Below are 21845 nucleotides of genomic sequence, written 5' to 3' on the forward strand. Positions count from 1 at the left end.
CTATTTGAGAACTGCTGATGGGTTTAGTTTGTCAATATTGTAGTGAAATATAACTTGCCATTGATAACTATTCTTAGTTCAGAATGCTTAGTGAAACCATGTAGGAACCGTGGTATGCATATATATATTCTTATAAAACATCATTCAAATAATGCTACAGTTTTCAGAAAGTAATATCTGGGCATTATCTAATTCCTGGGATGAGGAAGCAGAAATTTGTTTAACAATTTTTTTTCCTACAACAAATAATGACAACTATACAGGTAGCCAAAATTCACTTCTTGTTTGCTTACTGAGCTGTCAAATATGCAAATTACATTTGAAAGTTACTTTATCTTTGCGTGATGCTAATGCAGCGTTTGCCCACGAGGTTTGTAGACGTTCTTAGTAGGTATTTGTGTTTTCCATAGCGTAATGCTGCCACCTGATGGCAGAAAGCATTTGGAGAAAGTAGCACGTGCTTTTTCGAGTTGTATACAGTTGTATACAGTTTCTTTCAGAATTATTAATTAAGTGATGTTGAATATGTTATAAAGGGAGTAAACCCATTTTCAGGATTACTTCTTGAAACTTCCAGAGAAGTGCTTTTGTTTGCTTGTGTTTTAATATCTTACATATTTTCTTTTGGGAAGTAGGATGACTGGAAGCCTAGCATTGCTTTTGTTGTGGGGAACAAAATTGAGGACCAGCTTCACACCAAGGCCCTGTCTCTCGCTGTGCAGGTGCCACAGCGGAAGCTCTTCAGTGTGATAACTTATGAAGATACTTACAAACAGGTATTCCAAGAATGGAACTTCTAATAACAAGCCGAACCCTAAATCTCACTTCTAGATACTATTTTCTTTGGTCTGTGGTAACTATAAATTTCATGTTTGATTGAATTACTCTGTGGAAGTTTTAAAAGTTACACTAATTCATAGGAATTGAAAATGGAAAACTAAAAGCTTACTCTGTAAGCTTGTCTGCTCCTTCTAAATAGTGAGGTTTAGTTACAGACTTTTCTTAAAGGTGCTGATCACGAAAGTTCCTTCCCTAAGGTACAGGGGTCCCGTAAGGTGATTCCTCATTATTCTGGAGTGTGAGTGTAGTGTTTGCAAAGGGGAATAATGAATGAAATGTAACTTGTGTAAACTTCAGATCTTCTCACAGTGGAATACTTTATTTCCTTGCAGATCAGAGAGTCCGGGAATCAAAAAGGAAAAAAGGTTAAGGATGTGCCCATGTACTATGAGGTAGGTTAAAACATGTATTGCAATGTCAGTGCTCTTTTGCACTGAGGTAAATACAGCTGTGAAAATGTGTTACACATGCCTGAATGAATACAAATCTACTGGATGTAGCTGATAAAAACACTCAGCCATCTAGATACTTGAACTGCTTTCTTTTTGTGATACAGTGATCTGTTTGACTGCTAATTAAGTGAGGATCAAGATGTCTTTTTAGGGATATTAATTTTATTATCTTAAGAGTATGTTATGCTGTCTTATTTTGACAGTGGTGTCACAAATTACCGAAAAAGGATTAGACTCTGATCTGCTAGATTCTCCCAGTAATTTGGAGACTTACGCCATCTTTGTGTGCTAGTATCCATTACAGTCTCAGTTTGATGTTGAATTCTAACCTGCTTCTTCTAGTGGTGTATTTCAATGGGGTTAGGAATCATGCTTAGTGCAAAGAGGACTTCCTTCTCCCTATCTTGTTAATGTTTTACTTAAAACTTGTGAGAGGTTATAAAATCCTGTGATTAATTAGAAGATTGTTTAAAATTTTCTCAGGTAGAGTTTTATGGCCCTGCAGACCTGGAACGTAAAGAATTTTGGATCCTTCTAAAAAGATCTTGTTTGCATTTTAGTTCTGCAATGACTAATAAACTTTTTATGTGTCTCAGGTTTTGGTGGGCTTTATAACGGGTCTTTTTAGTTGCAATCTGTTTTTCAGTAATGCCAGACTACTATCTGAACAAGTCCCTTTGGAATTATTTACCACTGACATGACTGTGAATTTTATGCAATTAACCCTCGTCTTTTAGGACTAGCCTCCCAGGCAAACTCACCCTTATATTACCTGGGGTGTAAAACCCATTCAGTCCTACTGACAGAAGGATTTTGAAGTCAGGCTCTAAGCAGAAGCTTTGTATGATACCTGTATTTAATTACTAAGAGAAATTTTCCTTGTGAAGTGGATACTTATTAAGTTCCAGCTGTCAGTGCTGTGTCTCATTAGCTACTTACTTTACTCCTCAAAGACATTTTTTTTCTCCCCTCCTTTAACAGAGAATATAAAATGCCTGTTCTGACCTCTTGCTTGGACTCAGTTTCCGTTCTGGCTGTAGCAAATTAAAAGATTGATCATGTTGCCACAAGCATTAAAATCTTGCTTCTCTAGGCAGAATCTGCTCCTGAGCATTCCCTTGAAGTCCATGTGGAATTTGTGCATTCCAAGGTTTCACTACATTAAGGATAAACAAGTACAAGGTTAGCAGAGAACACAGGGTTGTGCAATGTTCTGAGAGGAGCATGTCTATCTTAAGTGCATACATTTCTGTTCTTCATGGTAGGATTCAACACACTGGCATTTCCACAAGCACATATTAATTTCCATGGAGGCTGTGAATTAGGTTTCTGAAGCTTAATGGCCTTTGAATGTGTGAAGTGTACATGTACTGTGCATTTGGGACTGGTGACATACATAGTAATGTGGTTATTAATGGTATTGATGGTAACATTGGTACCCATGTCATTGGTTTTGCACATTGCATCTACTGAAATGCAGGGGGTTTTGATCAATTTCAGGACAGCAGTGCCTGCTTTCAGTCAAGAAACTTTAACATACTACTCTTGGTATATTGCAAGGTAATTATATATCATATTAAAATAAATACTCTAAATTATTCCCTTCAGGGTTTCTATCATCTTATTATGTTGTATTTCATATCACCCTTATTATACAAAGTGAAGTGGATGTGGAAAGGGTTTATGAATAGGTAGAGAGAACATTTCCAAATCCAAGAGACCTAGGCATTTAACTCATGTATCTTAAGTGACTTTATCAGGAGTAGGAGTCTTGAATTGTGGTTTTGTGCTAATTCCAGCATGTAATTAAATTGTCTTAGGATGAATCCCTCATAAAGATGTCATTTTTTTTTCTCTTGTATATGAAAGGTAAAATTTTATTTTTCCTGTAAAATATCAACACACTTAATAATGAATCAGATAAATTTTTCATGTACAGACTTAAAACAGACAAGACCTGAAACTACAGTATGTTTTAATAAAATGTATGCATTTTACAAGCAAGGTGTGGATCTTTTATTGTTTATGTACCTGTTTGCTTTGTCAACTTTCTATTAAGGTTGGTAATGTCATATGTAAGTAAGGGGCTTTACCACTAGTTTTAGTGTTTTAGTTTTCAAACTTGGAATTTTGAAAATCTATTCAAGCCTAAATTTTCCATACTAGATTTTTTTCTTGAAGCTAGGGTTGTTGGTTTTTTTTCTTGAAAATTCTGGTGAGATTGACTTCATGGGCCTCTTCATGTGAGATGACTGAATAAATGGGCTTGCTGAAAGTGGAGAGTTGAGTAAAGGGGTATGTCCATGAAAAAGAGAGGGATGGAACAGAAAGGGATATGGACAATTTTGTTACTCTCTCAGATAAGGTGAGGTTCTTGGAATAAAGGATTGTGGAAAGATAAAAAGGCACAAGTGGCAGAGACAAGAGCAGTTTTATTTGGATGTATGTCCCAGAATGCTGCCTTCAAAATGTGTCCTTGTGCTTATGAAGCTAGTAAAACTGAATAGTGGCATACTTCCACACACTTCTCTGACTAGGTAACCAAAAAGGCTTGAATGCAATTAAAAATATTAATCTTTATTCCACTACATGTCATGAATTAAAAGATTGATTATACTTTCTCATAGCAAGGCTCCTATCTGTCATCAAAGTGAAAAAACATTATCAAATCAGGGGCCAAATCTAAATCCTGGCCCATTCTCGTGCTGTAATTTTGTTAGACTGGACCAGAATAAATGAGCTGTAAAGAAGTGTTTCCCAGCTTTTGATCACTGGGTAGACAGCTAAATCTACTGGTGTCTCCTGCATTTTAGGGATGGGATTAGGTTTATGATTTCTGAGGACAGATATAGGTAAATGCAAGTTGGAAAAGCTCTTAGGCATGGCAGAACTCTGTGTGTATATAGATATGAAAAAAACCTAAGAAATAACCAGGAGTACCTCTATCTTCTGCTAGGCTCTGTACAGTATGCTGTGAAAGAGGTAAGCATGTTTTAAGTAGAAAAGAGAATCACATCCTAGGGGAAAAGGACATTACACAAGCAGAGTGAGGTCTGTAATAGCAACAAATCCCCTAAGTTGCAGGGGGTGGGGGAAGGTGTTTGAAAGGCATGGTATAGTTATGTATAGTGTAGTTGAAAGGAAAGTTTCCTACAAAAGTGTGTTTGGGTTTTTTTTTCATAATACACCTTGTGTTTAATGATACCTCTTACCAGAGAAAGCTATTCTCTTTGTGAAAACACCACCACCTCACCATGTCTTTTTTCTTCTCCTTTCTTCTTTTCCTTTTTCTTTCTTTCCTTTTCCTTTCTCTTTTCCTTTTTTTTTTCTCTTCTCTTTTTCTTTTTTCCCAAAAATAACAAAATTGAATTGGTGATAATTGTTTTACCCTCCTTTCATTTGTTTTTCATTGAATCCTCTGTTTGGACAGCAGGGAAATAATATTAGCTCCTCTTTTGTTCTGCAGTGATCAGCTTTACATTACCAGTATTTAAGATACTTACACTATTCTAGTTTCCCTGTTTTTAAGCATTCTCAGCTTTCTTTTATTTATTTAAAATTGCTTTTGTTCTCCAAGAGTTGCATAAAGTCAACATTCATAATGGAAAAAGCTCCTCAGCTACTTAATTTTAATACTACTTTGATTATGTTGTCCAGGTCTACTTGGTGTTGGTGTGCCTAGCTTTAAAAGATCCCTTTTTGCAACTTTCCATTGATATGATTGGATATATCTACTTATTAATGAAGTGATACAACCATATTATATGTTGTTTTTCTGAATATCGAGCAAGAATAATCGCTGAATTATCCCTACTTTTCCTGTATCTTTATTTACTCTTCTGCTTTTCCCATTTAATACTGGACCAATGCCATGTTAAGGGTTTGGGTTTTTTTCCTGATACAGTTGTGTCTTGTTTTCTTAAAAAAAAAAACCCACATCTGTGACTGTCTTTATCATTTCTGGCATATGTTGGCTTACCCTGGTTTTTCTTGCTTTTCTTTGATAATTCTGAAATAATGAGGACTTTTAAATCAGGCCGTCCAGGGCCTTGTTACCCATCTGATTGCACTGAATTATCTCTCTTATATTCTTGCATGTGGCAAGCAGCCAAGCATTAGCTTGCATGTCACATGCAGGAAGTGTTAATATTTAACTATAAGAGAATATAGAATTTTGATTACAGATTGTTCGGCTTCTTGTCACTGTTGGCTGAACACAGGGCCTGTTTGATTCTCCTGTTGACTTGCTTCGAGACCTGCACAGCAAATACTTCTCATACTAAGCCTCACTTTATTTTACCTCCTTGCTAGCAGGGAAGGAATATTAACTCAGCTACTTCAAACTTCAGTACTCATAAAAGCAGAAGTGCAAGTTCTGTTATCTGAGTCAAGATACATAGCAGCCAATCTGTATCACCAGGCATATTGACTAATCAACATAGCTGTGCAGTTTAACAAACTAGAGACCCCCAAATTAAATCCTTCTGCTGCCAAGCATAATATGCACAGTTCTACCATTAAAATCCTATTCAGTTGAGTACTTGCATGTAAATCTTAATTAGTTCATGCTTTGTACAGCTCATTTTGAGGACTAAAAGGTTATTGGTTAGAAACAGAATCTTGCATTGTTTTAAAATTTGTTATATGGTATGTGGGCTTTTTTATTTGGTTTGTGGTTTTTGTTTTTTCCCTAAGATTGTGCTGTCAGAATCCTTGGAAAACTGTGTAGTGTTTACAATACTTCTTGCCTTAATAGGCAATAGACTGTAGCAAAGACAGAAGGATCCTTGGGTTTTCTAGGTGGAAATGAAACAGATTCCTCTCTTGTCCCTTCCAACACAAAATACATAAATCAAAATATTAGGAGCGTTTGTGAGATAGTAAAACACAGCGATGTACAAGCTGAAGTGGAAAAAAATTATTTAATTTAGCCAGGAAACAAGGGATTTAAAGCAGTCTTTAAGCATTTCTGTGAATTAATCATTTACTGGAAGAGTTAGAATGTAGAATTGTGAAGTGAGGGCTGTTGCTGGTAAGACTACTAAAAGTGCTGGTCACCTCATGATGTGAAGAGAAGGTCCACTTTAGATTGGAACTGAGTGTGTAGCTCCTGGAATAGGTGCTCTTGCTATTTTACATATATATATATATATATAAATTATTATATGTAATTGTATATCTCTATCATATAGCTATGTATTAGATATATTTACATATCTAATTATATTTACATAGCTATTAGAAATGTGTGTGCTTGTGTGTAATTATTCAAAACTACTGCATCCTGTTACTCACCCCAATGGCATTAATTTTGTTCAAGAAACCAGTTAGGAATAGCTATTCTAGTTCTAAGTAACTTATGTCCTCTCTTCCATAGGTCTTAAATACCTCAGACATTTTTGTTGTCTTACACACTTTTATTGTCTTACGCCCCTTTTTTTAGACTCCCTTATCATTATGTGTAACAATATCTTTAGGGAAAAAAAAGAGCATCACTAGGGATAGAGAATGTGCATTTTTTTGGTGTTAAGGTTCTTAGGGTAGAAAAAAGAAAAGTTTTGGTTTTAGCTTGTTGTAACAGAAATAATACTTAATGGTGAAGAGTATTTTCACCCAAGAAGCTACAAGCTGTTACGAGTTGTGTGGCATCTGGAGGAGAGCAAAGACTGGTTAGTAGCCATGATATGTGTCACTGAAGAAATGAATTTCAGAAATAATGCTAGTCAGGAGTATTTTTAATAAGCCTTTTGGTTTCTTGTGAAAACATATAATTTAAGGTGAAATATTTTTGTGGAAATGTATAGATTTTCACAAAACACCATCGAAAAGGTTTTGGTCAAGGATAGGCTTTCTCAAAAGCAGAAATAGTGGTATAAAAAGCTGAGCTTCTCAGATGTATGTCAATAGAATTCTGTTTTGTAATAAAAATTACAAAGATTTGGTTTTCATTTTGCTGTAGAACAAAAAGTCGTTGTAAAATGGAACTGTTCAGGATGCCAAACTTGTTGAGTGTAATTGTTTTGATAAGAGGGTTTGACAGTAAGAACAGCTCTGGCAGCTGACTGGAATGGTCAGGATAGAAAGATTCACTTTTATTTTTTATTCCAGTACAAAAAAGAAAAGAAGAAAAAAAACAAATCAACACAACAGCAAGAAAGAGTGCAGTCTTATATATAATAATAATAAAATGGAACAACTCAACAGTCAGCCTTTGTCAAGTGCTCTTATGTTCCATACAAGAAAATTTTCAAATTTCAAAATTTGAAATTTCAAAAGAACCTGGCCCTTAAGTGGTATGGATATGCAGAGGATTAATGCTCAAGAAACAGTTGGGAATTGTCATTAAGTAAATCACAGTGCCTTTCACTCCTGGACTTACCAGTGCTTGCTAAGTTGCTTGGACACAAAATTGCTTTGCTGCACCAATATCCAAGTATCATTGTCATATGTCTTCTCATAACTTGGCAAAATGGAAACAAAAGAAAATTTCCTGACAAAAGAAAAGGCATTCACCTGAGTTGAGCTGTCTTTCTAGAACAGCAGAGATCTCATGTAGTGCTGTGTTCTCTATGCCAATCCAATATGGATGTCTTAATGACTCAGGTAATCCTAGTGGCATTAGAGGTGTGTGTGTGATGAGGTGAATAGTTCTAAGCATCAGATAACAGCAAAGGACTTCTATTTCAATTCTGGGAAGCCCACGCCACCTAAGAAGAATAAAATATTGCCCAGAGTAAAGACATCCCACCGTGTCTTTACATCACCCTTTGCCATTATCAGAGCATCCAGTGCTGCTGCATGATCAATAGTGGCATGTGTAGTCTTTTGAGCTATCAAATTAAATAGCGTCCATTTATTCCATAGATTTATTTATTCCATGAGACGGAACTGTTGTTACTATGCTCCATTCAGTCCTAGAAATAGTAGTTGTTTACAGTCCATTTCTAAAGTATGTCCAATTCAGTATCCCTTTCTAGGGTCCCCTCTAAGCACTGTGTGTCACATTAAGAACCAGGATTTCTAAATGCTGAAAGTGGGGCAAAACATGTTGAGATACTGCAGGAAAACAATCTGTGTCTTCCAGTTTTCTGTTTCCTACAAACTGGGAGGTCAGGCTCTGTTATTTACAATAGACAATTGAATGTGTTAATCTTTTCTTTCCCTTTCACAATAGTGACTCATCTTCATAATCTTAACTCTAGGATTCTAGATACAGTACTCTCTGCATGTGCTATTATTTTACCACTATTGTAGTTATTTGGCCTGAGGCCATTAATAATTTATTTTCTATGAAAGAAACTTGATACCTTTTGAAATTCATGTATCTATTTAAAACTTGCTTTGGAACAGTGATGAGACTTCGGCTTTCCTTCCTAGATTACAAGGTTTCCTGCATACATACAGCTTGGCATAAGATTTCCTGATTTTTCTGTGCAGGTTTTGTTGGAATCTCTCTGTCACTACAGCAAATAGCAATAATGTCTGTAACAATGTCATCCTTAAATTGGTAGAAGGACCCTCTGGAGTAGGCAAAGGAAATGCTCCTCTCTGTTCTGTTGCCTTCAAAAATTTCAGGAGACTATAATTGGTTAATTAAGGACAGTGGCATTTCTCAATCAGAGCAACTAATCTCAGAATCCTTTATCCCTAAAGGAAGAAAAAAAAATGTCCAAAGCCCTTTTGCAAAATGGAACCAAAGTGGAAAGATCCTTCCTAGGAGTTTTGTGGTGCCAGGTTCACAAGGAAATTGGACTTCTTGGCCCATGAGTTCTGTGGCTTTTTAGGAAACTCTGGCAAGATGTAGCTGGATGGGTTCTGCCAGATGAGACAACTTTGCTTCTTAAATCTTTTCGTTCCACCTCTGATTGGGTTCTCTTCCTAGCCAGATGCAATGTTAGAGAAGCGTGACTAAATTCTTTAGCTCTGTGAAGTGTAGATCCAGTTGGCTGGAATTACTGGATGGAATTTACTTCTCAGAAGCATAAAATATCCTACTCCACAATGGAAAGACTTGCTGGGAAAATTCATACCACTGAAAGGTAAACATTTCAATATTAGCTCATGGCGATATCTCTCTCTTCTCAAGCACAGGGCACATCAGACTGACCTGTCCTCTCTTTTTAAAAAGGTCTGGGTTCTGTTTGAGTTCTTCAGAAATCACTTAAATGCTACTTTGAAGTATCTCCTCCCCAATAAGAGTGTTTAAAGCAATCAGGTCTCTGAAGGGTAACATGAGAAAACTTCTCTATGCATAAAACTCCTCCTTGCTGAAATAGCAGTGATCTTTGGAATCACTGGATATTCATACTGTATTTTGTCTTCCCTTAGAGCAGCTTGGTTTAGTTAGGTGGTCAGAGAGCCATAGGAGGTACATATAGATGGTGAGAGCTCTTTAGTAAAGGCATGATAAAATGTTATCCTAATTTTTATGTAATGTATTTTCTCATATTTACTTAACTTAGCTTACTTCTCTGTTTCCTTAAAACATTTTTAAAGTACTTGTAACATTAAGACACATACCCTGTGTACTTCTTAGAAAGTTCTCATTCTGCATTGCTGAGATTAAACCAGTTAAGGTATCCCCTCAGATTGCACATTTTCTGTAGAGAGAGGTTTGAAGAGTAGACCTTCTTACAGTGGACATTTCTAACTAGGTTTCTGCTAACCAGATCAAGCTGTGTTGTGATTTGGCAAAAAACACTCATATGAGTGTCGACCTATTTTTCTAGGGCACAAGGAGCCATTGCTGCTGCTTTCAGGAATGTTCTCACAGTAGCAAGGCAGATATTTAGTACATGAACAACATACATATTTGTTTAGTATTGCTCAATAGTGAAATTGTCCTATTCTTATTTTAGTAGGTTTGTTTGAAAATGACAGTAAGGGGCAGAAAGAGCGATCACATCTACCCTTTTTTTTTTTTTTTTAAATTCTCTGGAATACATAGTGTTAGAGTCTTTCATTAAGGAAGATAATTCATCAACTTAGCTTAAGTTTTACAGTCCCCATTGTGGATAAACAAGCTCTATATGGAGTTCTGTTCAGATATGCAATTGATTTACTGAATTACGTGAGTCCTTAAGCTCAGTTTGAATTGCAGGTCATTAATTTACAATGAAGGATAATGATCAAGCAAGTGATCTGTAGACATCATATTTGGGAGGAGGTTCTGAGAGGAAAGATGAAATGAGGCAAATAGTCTGATATTAGAGACTAAATTGCCTTTCAACACACTGCAGGTGTGATCTGAAAGAGATTGTTTCAGTCACTTCAGTGCCTTCCTGAGATTCTTTCAAAATGATTTATTGTGGTATGTGACAGTCAATGAAATGACATCTGCAGATTCAGAGATAATTAATAGTGTGTGTAAGTAGGTCTTTTTTCAAAAAATAAATTTAGTAGTATGACACATGTAGGTTTTGTTCCATAGTTTGTCTTGAAAAATTCTTGTGGCTGATTCCCAGTACTGATGGCAGATTGTACTACGTGAAGTTCACTTTTTCCCCCCCTACTTTTATTAGCTTCCTCAGGCAAGCACATTTAAACAGTAAATAATAACTTGCTTGGTATGTGTAATCTTGATTGATGGCTCTTCTGCTTCAAATTGACTTGAACTGTGTCAGCTACTAAGGGATTTGAATTACTAAGGAGTTCTTCTAGGAACCATTATGTTTCTTTTAGGAATTGTTATGTGAGACTGACATGTAATGGCCTGGATTTCTTACAGTTTCAAGAACAGCAGGAAACACAGGGCTTTAGAAGCTCATCCTGGTTTTGGGAGAACTACATTATGAAATGGGCTGACCACTGTTTATAGCAAGTGCTGCTACTGCTTCCAAGTAGTGATAAAACTGTGAAAGTTGATAATGCAGGTTATCACTTAGAAAGTTTTTCTGACTATGATTTTAAATGTTTCCTTAACCTTTAAGAACCATCTCCTATCTCAATTGCTCTGACATCTGCCCATAGTGTAGTGCCACCTGCAAGCATTCATGCAGTGTTTCGATGGCTTGAAATACATGCCCTTTGCACCAGGCAGCTAAATCTCTGCATGGTTCATACTTCCACCATATGAGATCAAATACTGCATCACTGAAGACTTTCTGCCCTTCACAAATGTGACCCCTGCTGTGTGAGGAATGCTGTTTCCTCTTCCTTTAAAGGAAAAGAGACCCTACCTAACTGAGTTTATCCATCCAAGTTTCCATGGTTTCTCACATAAGAAAAAGGTCATCACTGGTGGAATGAAGAATAGCCAATCTGAAATGAATCCACCTCATAGTATCCCAAAAATTTCCTTTTGTACTCTTACCAAGTCTTTGTCTTCAGCTTTTCTTTTTTATTGAGGCTCTTTGGATTCTTAACTGTTTATGCCATGTGGCTGCATAATTCACAGGGCCAGAAATGAAGTAAACATGCATAAGTGTAATAAATTTAATTTCTTTTCTCTCCTGTGCATGGATTGATCTATGTTCTGTCTTTAACAGTGATAAAGGATTGTTTTTCATTAGCTTATGCATAAAGCAGCTTTTACGTTGCTGGATGAAAAACTATTTGCTTTCTTTGTATTGCAAAATATAGTGTGCTCATTTTGTCTTTGATTTATATATCAGACCTCTTTCCACAGTCATGAAATGTGCTCCTGTAAACAGAGCTTGGTTTATACTTCTATAACACTTCACATAAGAAAATTTGGTCCTTCCCACCCACTCAGAGTTGTCCAGCTCACTTATAGACCTTGGACAAGTCTCTTCCTTTCTGCATTCTCTATCTACAGAATGGGAATAATCATGATGCATTGGTTTTGACTGGTAAAATTCTTTGAACTTCTCAGGAAGAATGGGTTGTAAAAAGAGTCTAAGCATTCCTTCCTTCTTCCATGAGCAATAAATTAGCAACTGCCATGGAGCCAAGTTACTATATATACACTTTTCAGGAATCCTTCCAGAATCCTCCTGTTCTCTCTCTATTGTGTTTCAAGAAATGTGCAACTCATCTAGATTAGGCGATTGGGAAGCATCCCTTTCCATAGTCTGTTAACACCACTTCTGAAAAAAAAAAAAAAAAAAAAAGCTGTATGAGAATTCTTCTCTCTAAGGGAAATTACTGTGATATTTCTGCAGAAGTATCTTTCTTTCAGAGCACAGATTTTCTGTAGCTAGCTCTGTGTGGCTATTTTTTTGTTGGGATAACTAATAGTTTCCAGTGTGCCTACAGTTTGTGGGAGTTTTAAAGTCTGTTCTTAACATATCCTTGCTTTTCTGCCATGACTGAAGTCCATAGGAGTCTTTCCAGAAGCATTCCATGGTTGTTTTTTGAGATGGAGACCAATAAGTAGTCTGAGTATGAAAGATGTAAAGCAGAATTGTCTTAACCCTGATGTATTTTCCTACCTGTATGTTAAGGAGATAATCAGATTTATTAGTGTTGGAGGGGCAGGACTGTTTTGGGAGGGCTTATAAATGCAAATATTTTTGTTATTTTGTCTCCCCGTTATTTGAGTCAGAAAAATCTGACATTTGAGAGATTTCTTTTTCTATACTTTGCTTTCCTGTGTATGAACAATATTTTGGTATATAATCATCTGGATTTCATTTTGGTTTTTTGGTTTTTTTTTTATTATTCAGAGAAGTATTTTTAGTGGCTACGTTTGCTTACCTAAGTTTTATTTGAGAAGTGAAAATTTCTAAGCCAGGCAAGAAACTATGAAAGCTCAAAGCTAATAGTGGAGTTTACATTAGACAAGACACAGTTCAGTGAGATGCAGTGTGCACCTTCATTGTCTGAATGTTAGCAAGCAAAATTGACACCATATGTGCCCAACTATAATTGCTCCAAGAGGGGAAAAGAGAAACATGTCAGAACATTTGAGTAACACCTAATTCAGTTCGTGGTTATAAATAAAGCTGATGGTTGCTTAAAAACAAAACTAGGAAAAATATTATGGTTATATTATTCCTCAACAGCGCTTCCTACATAGGTGAACTTTATTACAGAGACAACACAAGTGAGAAGAAACATATAACAACTTTTTATGGTATTTTTATGTTATTTTATTTTTTTCGCAGTAAATAAAGTGGTTATGAGGCTCCAAGGAAAACGGCCCAGATGTTAGTGAGTTGTATGAAATTTAGTGGAAACAAGCTGTAAAAAACATAGTCATAAAACAGCCTGTCAATGCCACACATCTGGACAATGCAGCTGTATGTTCCCGCTGCTGTCATCACCCTAAGAAAACTCAATAGCCTTATTTCACCCCAATTAGGCTGCATACCAACAGAATCAGAATTACACAGGGAGGGGGTGTATTTTCACCAAGACAGACCCTCTCAAATTCCCTTCAAGAAGTTTTTATCTCTTATTCAGAGCTAGTGCTTCAAACACTAGTCACTTTGTAAACAGTACTCCAAACTGTGTCCCTGGATTTGCTATCTGCTAAATGCTTTTTAATTTATTACTTATTAAAAAGTAGTTGCTTAATGTTGCTTCTTTGTTTAAAACCTAAAAATAATTGACATTGTACTTTAAGATCTGTATGTCTGTTGACCCTTACATATCTCATAGAAGTCTTCTCCATTCTAGTTTCATCTCATACTGTAGCAGATGTAACTTCATTTTAGGTCTTAGAAGCCAAAGAAGAGCTATGTGTCTTACTGATATCTTGTTTTCCTGAAAGTGTGGCCACTTTGACCCACGCGTTGTTCAGTGCGAGGCAGCATTTCTTCATTTCAGCATGCAATATGTCTGTCAAATGCAATATTAAAAATATACAAGTAATAGTTATTTGGGGGAATTTTTTTCTCTGCAGGTGGTAGAAGTAGCCAAGGCCGTTCTAGATAGTGGTGAAGAAATTCCAGTAACACTAATTGGAAAGCTGTTGAAATTTCAACTGCTTTGTCTCAAACAGAAGGACCTTCAGAGAAGAGAAGCTGAACGCAAGGTACTATAGTATCCTTATGCAGGATGCTTAATTAACTTTATGAAGACACTTCCATTCAAGAGCTGTTTGCAAAACTTCAGCTTTCTCCTCATGCTTAACTTACTAAGAAGAGAAATGTGAACAGAAATGTGTTTTTTAAGTTAGTTATATTTTGAAGGGAAAGCTCTCCATTACTCAAATGCAAGCAAGATGGGGGAAAAAAAAACCAAAAAAACAAAAAAAAATATTTAAAAATATTGTGCAAGAACTCTTTTCTTGCATGAGAAGTAGTAATGTCTTAACTGAGTCTTAGGAGCAATAGAAAATAGAGCTAGAAACTGTCTTCAGCTGAATACATCTCTGCTGAAGTAAAGGTAGGAGAGGTTATTACTTGCGAGTTATCAAGGGTAGACGCAGAGCAGCACTATGAAGGTGTTAGAATCATGAATTGTCTCTCTGAAGGAAATTTGATGAAGTTGTCTGCTCCATCCTCTGGCACTATGGCAAGGTAAATTGAATTTCTTCTTAAAACCTTCCACTGCTGTGCTTTAGGTTTTCTACAGAAATCAGTATTACTGCACAACTATCTCTGCAATGTAGCCATTTCTATTGAAAGCATTTCTTCAATTTTATAGAAAGGAAATGCATGAGGAAGGGAAAAGCAGGAAAAGCTTTTCTGCTTTGCTTTTTAACTTGACCTAAACAGAACTTCTACAGCTGGAAAGTTTTGTTCTGGTTTTTCAGCAGGATCTAGGAAAGGCAACTGTGTAGAGTCAACTGCCCTTATCTCATTTGCATTTTCCCATTGCTTTAATAGCCTGTAAAATGACACCAGCAGGATGGTAACAGTAATTTAATATTGTTTTATTGTGTTTAATTTAGCTTTACAATCCTTAAATGTCATTCTTGCATATTTACTGCGTAGTACTGGCGCTGGGTAGAAATAAGGTGGAGACTTTCTTGCTCTTAAAGCACCTCGCTTTTCTTTAATATATTTTGGATTATTTTAATTTTAGACTGGCTCTGAGATTTTGGGATTTATAGTGTGAGTCTCTGGGATACTTACAAAATCTTTTTTCATTCTTTACTCTTAAATTACTGAGCAGAAGTTAACGTAAGTGTTTTTGTTTGAAAATAATGAGAGGGGCTGAGTAATATCCTGTGTGAAATGAGCACAAGACTCTTGGTTCTAGTTTATAGTAGACAGATATTTACATCAAAGAAAAACTGTACTGGTACCATTTTACACCATACTCGAGACTGTTAACAGAGATGCTAATGTCTTAAGAGAAATTTAATTTTTGTCTTCCTTCCTTTCAGTTCAGGGAAAGTTTCTGGCTGATGCAAGTGTTGTAGTGGCATTACCTAAAGCAAAGGGATTCTTTACTCATCTTTCTACCAGTATGCCTTCTATCAGTTTTGTGGGTATAACATCTACCTACCTCTTACAGTTTCTTTTTAAAGTGAAGTCTATTTATGATTTACTAAGACACTATGATTTACTAAGAATATAATAAACTGAATAGTGTGTTTGAGGCGGATGAAGGAGAGTGTTCAAAACAGCTTTACCACATCAACATTACACTGGCTGAGAGGGAAAAGTATGCAAATAAAAAAATAGAACCACTAAAATTTTACAGCTGTCTGCCCTTTGTTCTGCACAAAGGCTACAGTGCTAACTTAGTTTATTCATCTTGTCAGGCAGAAGAGCAACGAAAGGAAAAAATCAAATATGGCAGGAAGGAGAGCCTTGCAATTGAGAAAGAAAAGACAAGAAGAAAGTCAGATGTTAGCCCTGTACCATCACTCCCTGTTAAAAAGGACACCAAACTGAAGCGAAAGGGAGAAGTGGAAGAGGAACACAAATACATTGGTATGTAAAAATTATAAACTTGCTAGAAATCTTGCACCCTAGCTTCTGAGTACCTTGTTTTGTTCTATGTTTAAAAGTTAATATCTATTTGGTAATATGAAGCCATTGGCACTTTGCATTTTAAGAATGCACTGTTCTGTTCAGTATTAGAATAGATCGTGCAGTTCAAGAAATAAAGTACAGATGGCACCAAAATGTTTTTGTGTGTGTAGGACTTAAAGAAAGTGACTAAACAAATCCTACAGAACCTTTCTTACAGAAAGATTCTGGAATAACTACATTTAATTTGTGTCCGTATCCAAAGGTGGCTTTCTTCTTGTATTATAAAATATAACAAAGCTGTCTACCATTGTCTGGGGAGTAAGCCAGGTTCTATACAAAGAGCAATATGGTTTCATTTGCTGTAAAAATACGTGGATACAGCTGAGACCTGAAGAAATCTACTCCAGATACACAAGGTAAAGTGTAATACGCCAACTAGTGCTGAGACAACTTTTGTTCTTAATACATAACATCCATGGATAAAATTTCAGTGGAACAAAAAATACTGGAGAATATGCATGGCTCTAATCATTAAATCACAGTTATATTTAATTTGGACCAAAGAATGTTTGGGCTACATCAACGTAAACAGGATCTCACCCTCAAGAGAAGCACTTGGTGGTTTTTGGATGCATTATGCGTACCTGCTATTGAACTGCTGCAGGCTTTCCTCACTGTTTCATCAGAGCTTTGTCTGCATCTCATTCAAGATTAGTGATGCCCTTCGAACATCTAAAAATCATCACTTCAATTGTTTAGGATTTTCTAGCATCAGGATTTTCTATCTTTCCTTGAGAACTTGGCAGTTAAGGTTCCCAAGGACCTCACACTAAAGCTTTGGTTTGTGTCTGGCAACAAAGTGATGCCAGCTCCCTTTTTAAGTGTCAAGGCCATGTAGATTGATGACACTTTACAACTAAATATAGTAGTTTAAAAATCTTCATGCATATTCCATATGTGTCTGAGGAGAAGACACAAAGAACCTTGCTTGTGATCCTTCAAGCGGATGCAGTGAAAATTATTTTAGCACTCTTGGCCACTCTAATAGTCATAGAATCATTAGGTTGGAAAAAATGTTTAAGATCATCCAGTTCAACCATAAACCTAAAACTAAGTCCCTAAGTGCCACAACCCACACATCTTTTAAATAATTTCAGGGATGTTGACTCCACCAGTTCCCTGGGCAGCTTGTTCTGGTGCTTGGTAACCCTTTCAGTGAATATTTTTTTCCTAATATCCAATCTAAACTTGCATGGGTTTTATTTTTTTTAAGATAGTTGTATCAAGCAAAACCAAAAAAAAATCAAATGAGAAAAATGCTACAATTTTTACTGCAGAGTAGTCTGAGCTATTGCTTATATATGAGCATGTCTTGAATTCAAAGACAATCTCTTTCTGTTTCTGGTAGCTAACAGTTATTTTGTTATCCATCCCTAGTACGTTATCACCTTTCTGAAATGGAGTATTTCTGGTTTTGAGCAATCTTGAGATTGCTTGCATTGATATCTGTCATCATTTGAGTATGAACTAGTCATTGATTTTGAGAACTGACTGATTATTTTCAACTTGTCATAATTATTAGCATTATTATAATTACAGCTGTAGAATGGCAGACAGTCTTCTCTTCAGGATGTATGCACTGGAATTTTTGTATCTCTGTCAGTCACTATGCAGACATCTGTCTTTTTTGGTAGAAAGCATTAATGCTCAGTAATGTGCTCATCAGTTTTTTTTTCCTTTAGTAACGGAGGCATCAAAAGATGTAGTTCAGTTTCAGTACTAGAAGTGATATAATAGACTAGTTTTCTTCTGGTTTTGATTTTGCTTTATGCAATATGTGTACTGGACTGTGCTGGCTGCTTCCTCAGTTGTTCTTTGTCCAAATTCCTAGGTACTTTTATGTTTACCGAATGTTAAAAGAAAAGACAGTGTTGCCAGCCTACTGCTCCAGGTGGTAGCAGCATTCGCACAGCCCTGACTATGTACCTGACCAGAGGCAGATGTCAGTTCCAGAACTTTTTTCCTGCCTTTTTTTCTCCCTTGAATGAATGAGTCCCATGAGCTGAGGAGTGGCTAAAAGGCTTTGAAGTGTATTGTGATAGTAGGCATAAGAAAGCTTTATATTCTATTCAGCTTTAAAATTCTATGTTTTGTCATTAGTACAGGATAGTCTGCACTATGTATGTGTTCCATAGCCAATGGAGAGAGACAAGAGCTTCAGCAGGCAGTTTTCTGTTGTCTCAGGATAAATAACCATGCTGAGGAAATTAAATCACCTGATATGTTCCTGGATACCTGTATTTCTCCATGGGCTGTAAAGAGAATCTATGCAATTAACTTAGACAAGAATAAAGTTTCTAGAAGGCTTGTTTTTACTTACATAATGCTTGACCTTTTGCTTTGGTAATGAAATGTTGCTATGCCTATTTCTGCAGAACTAGTAAGCCCAGAGCAAGCCCTCAGTGATACTTCTCATCTGTGCTTTAGGGTGAATTTGGGTATGCTCTTTGCCACCTAAAAGGACCAGTGGGAGCTGCTATTATCAGCTGATGAGGATTTTGATGGGGAGTCCATTTAGCAAACATAAATCTGTTGGGCCAGGAGCAGTTAGCTAATCCTTCAGAATTATTGCAGCTAATGTAACTTCTCATCTAAGACACAGTAATTTATTGTGTGTCCTACCTGGCCAGCTTCATGCTGGATGAAATGATATAGCTTAAAGTACCATTAGAGTATGTGAGTATGACCTGAAACTAAACTGTTCCTTAAAGAGAAGCAATTACAGAAATGCTGCTACAGCTAGCATTCCAGTCATAATCAGCTTCTTCAGTTCTTCTCCTGGTGCTTCTGCAATTATTACTACTGACTTGTATTCTTTCTGCTGACTGGTTTGCTACTGAAGACTTCAGTCTAACACACATACTATTTTGAAAGTTACATATAGTTACCCCAATGAAGTTATAAAATAATTGTTTTTTCTGTCCTTAATTTGAAGTATGCCTATATGGTCAAGAAAAAACTGAATTTAGTTTAGCTGTTGAATGCCCTTGTTCTAATATGGTTTTGTTGTGTTTTGAACAGATGATGAACCAGATGATGGTGCCAATCATTACTTTATAATTTTGGATTTCCACAATCCTCAGCTGTTGCCTGTGATGTCTGATCTTGGGATTAACATTTCAAGTGTAATTAGAATTTCTTCTGAGAATTATAGGCCATTGCAGACATACTTGGAAGCAACTAAAGGAGTATCTTTGCCTAACGGTAATCTGGTCATAAGAACAAAATTTGTGTAGAAAGACAATTACTTTGTATCCTAGCAAAGACTGTTCCTGCTTTGGTTTTCTCTGTCTCTGTGCCTTGTGTTTGTTCATACTACCTGTGAGCAGCTCTGTTTGCCAGTCACCAAACCAAATTGTTTGCCAGTGCAAAAATTTGCCTCAGCTGGACAGTGGAAAGAGGAATTGACTAAGCAGGCAGTGGCTGCAGGCAAAAGAATTAGGAGGGGAGGGCAACAGTCAAGAGCAGAGCATCTAATGATTGATCCTGGCAAGCCATGATGTTTCTGTGAAAGGGGAAGCCTAAGTATCATGCATATTTTTATGTGTTTTTTATTATTAAACTATGGAGCAGAGTTAGTAAAATGTTATTACTCTTCTAGTATAAAACTGGAATGTCTAGGTGCAATGCTATTAACACAGTGCCATCCATCTTTTCATTTGAAAATGCAGACAGATTAATCCATTGATGGAGCAGCCCTAGATGCTGTTACCCTGCCAAGATGTGCTTTCAAAGTTGAATTTGTTAGGGGAACATTGCCACAGGTGAGGTATTGTCCTGAATCACAGGATACCTTTCATGAGCAGATGGAAAACAAAGAGAAAGGATGATCCTGTGGCTGAGATGAGCTGTTAGGAGCATAGAACTGTTTAAGATCAAGGGACTATTAGACCAGTGATCTGTCTCCAGAAGTGCTCATAAAGTGATGCTCAAGAGAGAGTAAAGGAATGGAAGGAAAATGAAAGAGGTGTAGGAAAAGCATGTGTGAAACTTCTCAACACATACATCACCTTTCCCCCAATTATTTTCAAGTCGGGATTTTCCTGATCCTGGCATGTTTTGGCTTTGTAGTAAACTCCACAGATTTAGTTTTTTTGTTTTTTAAGTACTTGTTCAGTCTCCCCTTGAACTCATAAGAGTGTCTTATACGTACAGAATCCTTTGGCAGAGAGTTCACAGGTCTTCTGCACAGTTTCTGGAGTCACTTATTGGAAAATATCTTCCAAATCATGATAAAGCCATTTTACAAGTTAATTGGGAAACATTTCTCATGGGTGCTACAGCAGGCATATATAACTTGCAAAACCTTAAAGAGAGCAGCACCTTTTCAAGAGCCCACAGCCTCACTTAGTTGTTTTGTTTCAAACCTGTGAGGCCACTGGGATTATAGAAGTGAGGTAGTTGGTCTTCACACTTAGGTTTTAGAAGTGCTAAGCACCCATAAATCCAAATGAAAGCAAGTCAGTGCAGGCTTGTGTCCTTACATCTCTTAAATTAGGCTATAAAAGGTATTCCAGAGTATAATGACATTGAGAGAACATTATTTTTAATCTGTAGCTAGAAAACCTTTAAAAATTGGTCGTTATTGTGCAGGAAAATGGAAAGCATACAGCTTCTATGCTAGCTATTTGTAGTCATACTGTACCTTAATCTCCTTTTTCCTCAATTTCCAAACCAATGAAATTTTGATAATAAGGCCTACTTACCCTATATTTAAAGAACTCATTCACCAAGATATGTGCTGGCAGCTTTGGAAAGGTGCAGCTTGGCATTTTGACATATCCTGGGTTTCAAGCAGTCACTTACGTGACTCACTTTGTGAGGCAAGGTAGGAAGGGTGCTTTTGGTGTTGATGAGTTGTGTTTTGTTTTAGTTGGTTTTTTTCTGCAAGAGCTATAATTTTTTACTGAGGCTTTGTCTTCCTGGAATTTGTTAATCCTAAAGTTGAGTGTCAGATTTTTGCTGAAACTCTGAGGATGGGATTATTTTAACAGTACTTGAGAAAGATATGTGCTTTGTGTAAGATGGAGACGTACCATGGTTTATCTAATACTTACACACTTTTGTTGTAGAAGCAGATAAAAGAAAGGAGGATGAGGCTATCAGCAACCTGGAAGCATTTTGGAAATACCTGTACCCAGTTCTGAACAGTGGAAAGCATGGATCAGATCTCTTTGATGTTGCTGTACTTCACTACATAGTTAAGGAGAGTGTCTTTCCCACTGTTTGGACTGACAAAGAAATGCTGGTCAGTAGATTCTGCTTTCACAATAAGTGGCATGCTTTGGGGTCTGTAACACTTCACACCAATTTAGAAATTGCAGGAATTGTAGTTGAAAATTCTATGAAGCAGAAACGGAGTTGCCGATATACTTATAATATTGAACAAAGAATACTTCTTGTGTATCCAACAAGTTTATTCAACATATATTCACAAGGAGTCCTTTGAATAAAATACCTGTCTTGGAATTTCTTGATATTGTAGGCCACAGCAGCAGCGCTTTAAAGCAGTTTGCAGTGTTAGATTTATTCAACATCTTTACATAGACCCAGTTTGGATCTCACTAGTGGGTCAGATGTCAGAATGAAATTACACAAAAATCGTATTTTTGTTCATGTAACAGGTCTACTTACTACTTTTATCTCAGAGCAGTCCCAT

The 21845-nt window shown here is 36.5% G+C and overlaps 1 protein-coding gene across 1 annotated transcript in view; it reads left to right on the top strand.

The window, feature by feature from the left end:
• The first annotated feature begins 414 nt into the window (after positions 1-414).
• The window catches only part of SPAG17 (sperm associated antigen 17), a 91610-nt gene continuing 70179 nt past the window's right edge, over positions 415-21845 (top strand). Inside the window, 7 exon segments of the mRNA XM_009993419.1 lie at positions 415-450; positions 636-776; positions 1173-1232; positions 14101-14232; positions 15913-16084; positions 19208-19374; positions 21189-21434. Of these exon segments, the coding sequence (XP_009991721.1) occupies positions 415-450; positions 636-776; positions 1173-1232; positions 14101-14232; positions 15913-16084; positions 19208-19374; positions 21189-21434 (954 nt within the window).

The sequence above is a fragment of the Chaetura pelagica genome, unplaced genomic scaffold (assembly GCF_000747805.2).
Source record: "Chaetura pelagica isolate M959 unplaced genomic scaffold, ChaPel_1.0 scaffold101, whole genome shotgun sequence".
NCBI classification, from domain to species: Eukaryota; Metazoa; Chordata; class Aves; order Apodiformes; family Apodidae; genus Chaetura; species Chaetura pelagica.